The sequence below is a fragment of the Crinia signifera genome, chromosome 1, assembly GCF_055691185.1.
Source record: "Crinia signifera chromosome 1, ASM5569118v1, whole genome shotgun sequence".
Taxonomy (NCBI): domain Eukaryota; kingdom Metazoa; phylum Chordata; class Amphibia; order Anura; family Myobatrachidae; genus Crinia; species Crinia signifera.
The window spans coordinates 301,495,463-301,503,118 of NC_139217.1; the positions used below are offsets into that span (position 1 = coordinate 301,495,463).

General features: G+C 39.2%; 2 protein-coding genes across 5 annotated transcripts in view; both read left to right on the forward strand.

The window, feature by feature from the left end:
• Nucleotides 1–2,213, forward strand: part of LOC146077701 (zinc-regulated GTPase metalloprotein activator 1A-like) — a 63,336-nt gene extending 61,123 nt beyond the window's left edge. For all 4 annotated transcript variants that reach the window (XM_083186059.1, XM_083186060.1, XM_083186057.1 and 1 more), the window contains one exon: nucleotides 695–2,213. In XM_083186059.1, coding sequence (XP_083042185.1) covers nucleotides 695–753 — 59 coding nt within the window. In that variant the 3' untranslated portion in view covers nucleotides 754–2,213. The remainder of the gene's footprint in view (nucleotides 1–694) is intronic.
• LOC146077655 (putative G-protein coupled receptor 21) overlaps nucleotides 1–7,656 on the forward strand; it is a 106,494-nt gene that overhangs the window by 60,362 nt on the left and 38,476 nt on the right. The window lies entirely within an intron of this gene.

Genomic DNA, 7,656 nt, shown 5'->3' on the forward strand with positions numbered 1-7,656 from the left:
ATAAGGAGGTATGAGAACTGCTTAATTCATTATAGGGACCGTCGTCCAGCGCATATCTGATCTGCATAAGTCACATAAGGGCCCGACATCCAGCATGTGTCTGAATGGGATACATAGGAGATGGCAGTGATCAAAAGACAAACCCTGGCATCCCGATACAGAGAGTGACGACAGGGGTTCCATAAGTGACATAACCCTCTCCTACCGCCCCCCTCCTAACCCTACCTGCTTGCAGCTTGACCCTAACCCCGTTCCTGGACGTCTAAACCTAGCTTTTCCTCCCTGCAGCCTTATTTTAACCCCTGACCCTAACTGTATGTCCCCCCTAGTCCCTAAACTTAACACCCCCTTCTCCAGATGCCATCGCCGGTATCCTCATCCATGTCGAAGTTCCGGCGCTGGTGTTCTGGCAGTAGTTGGGACTCCATCAGCCTCCCGATTGCTGGTCCCGCCTGATCTGTGTAAGTCACATAAGAGCACGTCATCCAGGACAAATTTGATCTGCGTAAGTCACATAGGGGCTGGTCACAGCACACATCTGAACTGCATTCTACGTAAGAGTCAGAACGTATCCTGACATTTTGATTTTGTCTGGTTAACCTCCAACAGAGCTGTAAAATATTTCTGCCTTTTGACATGTCATAATTTTTGTAAATGTAAATTTACAGCTGCCTGTCTTATCTTCCAATTCCAGGAAGACATCTCGATCAGGACGTTCTGAAACAGCTGTTTTTATCTGCTCTGAAAACCTAAACACTGGCAAAAGAAGAAGTCATCGTACTGGGCCAGGGCAATTCTTGTAAAACAAGGTTTAATGAGTCAGTTGTGTTCAGACAAAAGTGCTTCATTTTTATATATTGTATTTTCTCCATTCTTCTAATAAATTATACATAAAGAACAATGAACTTTGAAGCATCCATAAGGAGAAGCCCAGAAGGGGCAACCATGACTGAGGTGTTGGTGAGGTTGTTGCCCCTATACGATGTACTGTGGAATAGGACTGATAATATCTATAACAATTTTTGGTACTACAGTAAGTGATGCACTGCTCTCCTCCATGATGTGTCTGTACGCTCGACAGATGCTTCATTACATACTTATTGCTTTAGTAAATAAGTGTTCTGCTGAGATTTCCTCCCTGTTCTATTGAAGTTAGTATGTAATGTGTCCATTATTTACCTCAGACCAGGATTCAATATAACCATTGAATACCTGTAGTAAATGTAATTAGGCAGAAAAATGTACTCCCCTGTCCTCCATATTGGCACTTCCCAAATGATTCCCAACATTTAGACCAAAGGAGTAGAAGGGCTCAGCTTTCATAAATGGATAACTGTAGGTAGAAAATCAGGTAGGTTTCTACTTTTATGAACAATACAATGTTAAGTAATTCTTGTTTTACTAGCCCACTAGTAGTAGTTACAGTATAATGTAAAGGCAGTTGCATTTCAGGTAAGATTCAGTAATACATGTAATATGTTTTCCTTATGTAGGGTGGGTGAAATGATCGTCCACCGTTTGCTCCCACACGCCGAAAAACACCCCAAAATGATCTTTCCATCCGGTGTTTAATTGTTCTAGTGTATGGAGAAAATGTTAAATTTTAGTCCACCTACAGTTACCTCCTGTGACAGCCACTCTGAGAACAAGCTTTGCATGGACCCTTTCCTCTGGGCAACACTAGAACAGTGATTTGGGAGATTACTGCTTCCGATGCCGAGTGATGTGATGAGATAGACCGCAGTCTAGTTAATTAGTTAGTTCGGTGAAGTGATAAAGTGTCTGGTTTTTATCTCTGGCCAATCAGCCCCTACCTGTCATTTTTCAAACCAAGCCTGTAACTTCACAGTTAGGAGCTGATTGGCCAGTGATAAAAACCAGACACTTTATCACTTCACTGAGCTTAAAAAATCAGGCCCTAAGTAACCTGTGGCTTAGCATGGATATACTGAAAACTTGGACTGCTGTGGTGTCTTGAAGATCACATTTGGGTACCTCTGGACTAGTTGGAACATTGTTCAGTTGGATGGTTGGCAAAAAGTTGGTCTGCTGTATGGCCAGCTAATGAACTTGTATTCAGAAGTACTTGTATAATAGAAATTCCAAAAATTTTGTGTACAGTACTCTTTATACAATCTAGCATTTATAGAGAATCCAATGTAAATTGTACATAAATGTGTTCATTTGCAAAATAAAAGCCTTATTTCAGTTTTCTTCATGTCTATATCATCTTCAGAACTTGAAATGATACACTATCTGTGTTTGTCCTGCGTTTGGGGTAGGTGCCAGCACAGTCCTGGTTTCTGGAAATGTTTATAATTGTAATTTGCCCAAAGTCAGAGCATGTAGACCAGGAAGGTGCAGATATGTAATTGGAACTATCCCTAGGTGTGGTACGGGGAAACTGCAGTAGATATATTAGAGCCATCACAGGGTGCTACCTATAACTATAAAGCGGTCACTAGACTAGTTGTTCTCAAGCTTAGTAAATTATCAATTATTTATTTATTTAATTAAACAAAATGCATTTTGTTTGATGAGATAAAGTAGTCATAAGTCCTACACAGAGGTCCACGATTAGAAAAAAAGTGACAATGACAAACATAAACCACATATGGTAAAGGAAAATGATGGTCTTGTCGTAAAAAAATTTACACCAAAAATATAAGGCCAACAGACAGAAAGAAAGAAAGGGAGGAAGAATTTGTGGAGTTATAGAGCAAGATTAAGTCATGGAGTACACAACCACAGAGAAAGGGGTAACCTGGAAAGACTCTGAATAAGATATTTTACCTTTAAAAGATTTAAACAGTCAAGAGAGTGCAAGTACATCATAGCTGTTATACAGTAAACCTGTGACAAAAGTTTTGGTAATTGTGGAGTAATAGGAAAAATGTGAGGTCCATGGCTCCCACATTTTAGAAAAGCTCATGGGGAATGCTAGACATATTTTGCTATAATCACTATTACTATATGGAATCTGTTTTTTTTATGCTGCTGCCAGGTGACATGGCTGCTGAGATCATACATCTACTATTTATGTTAATGACCAATGGTGTCAGGGATGCTTAGCAGCAATAGGAAATTTAGGGTTTATATATATCAGCTATACACTTTTTGGATGTTTGCATTATGATCCAAGAGGGCGAAATATCCACAACATTGTTCACAAAACCGACTGATCGCAATAATCTATTGCATTATACTTGTTGCCACCCACGACCCAACATCCACGGTTTGCCTTTTTCTCAGTTATTGAGGTGTAAAAGGATTAACTCTGACCCAAACATGTTGGATAAACAGATGGACACCATGATTGATGGTTTCCTACAAAGAGGTTATCATCATGATGAACTTCTACGCATTAAAGAGAAGGTAAACTCCATCCCTCGGGCATTACTTCTGACACCTAAAGGGAATAAATCTGAGAAAAAGATCATTCCATTTGTTCAACAATTTAATAAATCTAGTGACCAAATCTCACTTAAAACAAAACGATTGTGGCATATTGTCCAATCAGATAAAGAATTGAAACTTCAGCCATAATGCCATGCTACAAACGTGGGAGGAACCTGCGAGATATTTTGGTAAAGACCTTCCAGGAACCACCAGACAATTGCACAGGGGGGAACCGACTAGGTTGCATCAGATGTCTATGTGTAACGTGCCAGTATATGATTGCAGGTCCTATATTCTACCATCCACACACAAGTAGAGAATTAAAAATTAGATATACTCTAACCTGCAACACAAAATATACGGTCTATCAGATCATATTCCCTTGTGGGCAAACGTACATTGGGAAGACCAAACGAGCGTTCAAAGAACGCATGGCCGCACATAGGTCAGCGATTAAATTAGCCATCAGAACTGGAAAATCAGAGCAACCTGTAGCCCGGCATTTCCTTACGGCTAGACACAGCATTACATCCATTTGATACAGAATGATTGACCATGTGCCTGAAGCATTGAGGGGTGGCAACAGAAATTTGCATCTGTTACAGAAGGAGGCACATTGGATAATGCACCTGGATACGATTAGTCCTACAGGACTTAATGAAACAGCAGGACTTAATGTCCTGATCTAAGTCCATTAGAACATTATTGCTATATCATGATAATGGGTAGCAGACAGATGACTGATCAAGGGACTAGACTAGTTCGTAGGAAAACTCTATAATAGCATCTAGATTTATTGTTACATATTGGCTACAAGTTGTCCGTTTGTAGTATTTACCGCATAAAGATAAAGATATGATCTAGTTGAGATTTGCATCTAACATTGTTTCTATGGACACTGTGATTATAGTGTACCTATTGTACCAAGACTTGGATTAGTGGGAAACCTAAATACTATATATTGCGATCCAACTATGGTGGGATAGATGATGGTGTGGGGTGGCCTGCATGTGGTCCGGACAATCACGGACATCCGTGGTGGCCATCACACATATCATAATTTTTCTACAGATATAACTAATGCTCGACAGTATCAAATGTGCTGAACTATTTTGTATGACTGACATTAGGTCTTGTATTACTACAGGTTGAGTATCCCGTATCCAAAATGCTCGGGACCAGGAGAATTTTGGATAACGGATTATTCCGTATTTCGGAATATTTTAATATTTCAATGATGTATTTTGAAGTATCTTGCATTTATGCTGTATAAACACATAATATACACACAAATATATTTTATTACCACATAAAATACACACAAACATATTTTAATTGTTCAAAAAACAAGGTTTCAAAACGTGAAACATAATGTGTGTACTATCTCAGCACTGAATTTGAATGCCAAGCAATCATTGTCTTGCACATATATAGTGCCAGTTACATATCATGTCCCCAGTGAGTTTTTAGCAAAAAAAAATATTTTTTTCACTTTCTGGAATGTCCGTATTTCGGAATAATTCGGATAACGGATATTCGGATATGGGATACTCGACCTGTAGTGAGAATAAGTACGGGTAGTTCTCGGTGGTGAAACGATACAAATTCCGATACAGCTTTTTGGATTTTTTAGATACTTTGGTCATTTATATATATTTTTTATATATTTCACTTTAATTTCACGTTTGTTTAATGTATGCACTTAATTCCCTATATTTTATATTTATCTACTATTGTTATACATCACTATATGTTAGCTGCGTGGAGAAGGGCGGACACATTGTGAGACGCAGGCTGCCGGAGGGCTGCTAAGACAACCTGGCAGACGTGTACATGCAGATCAAGCAGACACAGTACCGCATCTCCCTAGCAACTAACATACACAAGATACCGGCGCTTGGACGCCGCTTATTGATTAGGTCACTGATTCAGACTTCGTTTCCGGTGGGACGGACTCCCACCGGCGCGAACAACGTCTGGAGGTATTTAAGGTTAGTTTGATATGGTTGTATTTAAAGCCTGACGAAAACATTAATTTGTTGAAACGTTGCTGTATTGCTTTTCACTAAAGATTTGGATTATATATAAGCTGGAGTGCTGCTTTTTTTCTTGCTTCATATATATATATATATATATATATATATATATATATATATATATATATATATATATATATATATATATATGACTTATGTGGTGAGCAAGAGATACAATCCCTTTCCAAAAGAGGACAGGTTTCAGACAGCTTCTTTTATGCGTACGAAGATGAAAAGTTACATAACATCTTTATCGTCCCAATATTCATTATCTAAGGGTTCCTCCAGGTCAGCCTCCCAGGCAATGTTCCCTCTAATTTTACAAAGGCTGTGTGCAGCAAAAGATATTGGCTGTGCAACTTTGGAAGGAAATTTAAATTTTTGTGCATCACAACGGTATAAAGGCCTAGTAAACAAAATGGATAATTTTTAATAATTAAAACATATTTCCTGCTGTCTCTTTCCATTGTGATATCATGCAAGAAAAGTCATTTGTAACTCATAGGATGCTGAGCATTCCTCCTTTACTTTCCACTACACCCGCAGTAACTTTCAAACAGAAGAAAGTGGACCAATTGATCACTTATCCCCTCAATGTCTGTAGGCTTTATGGAGGTTAATCCTTAAAGAGTGTGGTAGAAGGCAGCATGAACAGTTGATATTGTGGTTTCTTTTTTTTCAAAATATCTTTTTTTGAACCACTGTTGTTACAAGCAATAGAATTGGAAATATGACAATATTCATTGAGGATCAATCCACAATTTTCCAAATTTTCCAAAAAAACAACAACATATATTGTAGGTAGAGAAGGATATAATACAAAAAGGTATGGCAACTTCAGCGGAGATATAGCAATGGATTAGACAATGATTTATACACAACTATATCATGTCCGAGGATATTGGCGATCTTTACTTAAACAAACAAAAGAAAAAAAAAAGGAAGTTGCCAAAAATATTTAGTGATGCCTTAGCAGAAGAAAAACAACACAAAAGAGGAAAGCAGAAAACTAAACAAAAAATAAAACATAAAGACCATGACCATACTAATTTCAATATTAACTAATAGTGTGTACACACGTAGCGATATGGCTTCCGATGTTGCCGATATAGTGAACATCGGAAGCCAGATCGCATGCTTTTTTAGGGATTGCGAGCCCGATGTGCTGCCGATGCGCGCTCCCGTGTGAGCGCAATTCAGCAGTGAAATAGAGAGGGCAGCCAAGACTATATAGTGCACATCTGCGCTATATAGTGCAAATTGTCCCTCTGCATGCATGCCGTGCGATGCGAGTCCCGATACGATCTGATCGTATCGGGAACTCGCATCTCACGGCATATCCTGCCGTGTGTACACACTTTAATAGATATCGACTTTGATATATCTAAATAACAGCCCGCTCCTAGTTCCAAGCCATCTACCCATCCATGGATATTGTGGTTTCTTGTACAGGCTAGATGGCAGAAGAGATCTGTAAATGTATGTTCTACTCACATTTCTTTCAGAACTCCCCTACACAGGCTATATAAATTAAAATCATATCTCTTCCCTCCCCTGTCAGATAATGTTACACCCTGACTTTTGCTCTGTTCCCAAATGGGGTGCTGTGTAACACAGCAGCAGCCCAGTTGGGAACAGAGCAAAAGTTTTGAACTAAAGACCAAAATTCCCTTAAGGTGCCCACACACTAGAACGATTTTTGGGCCGATTGGTCGATTTCCGATAAATCGGCTGATATATCGTCCGATGTTTACCGATAATCGGTCGGTGCTGCACGAAAGATCAGAAGATTTCACAAAAGATCCATAGGAACGCACACGGGATCTTAAGAAAAATCTTTGGTCAAGATGTGCGCTCGCCTGAAATCTTTAGTCCAGGACGGACAAAAGATTTCAAGGCTAATTTATGCGCACATCTTACGATCGCAGATCTTTCTAATGTGTGGGCACCTTTAGGGTCAGGGTGTAACATTATCTGACAAGGCAAGGAAAATATATTAATTTAATTTATATAGCCTGTGTTCCCAGTTGGGAACAGAGCAAAAGTGTTGAACCAAATACCAAAATTCTCTTAGGGTCAGGGACCAGGTGTAACATCTGACAGTGGAGGGAAGAGATATTCATTTAATTTATACAGACGAGTTTAAGTTGCGCCTTATTTCTGAACATACCTTCTGAAAGGCGGGTGGGTGGGCCGCTGCTGAGCTGTGCTCTGTCTGTGC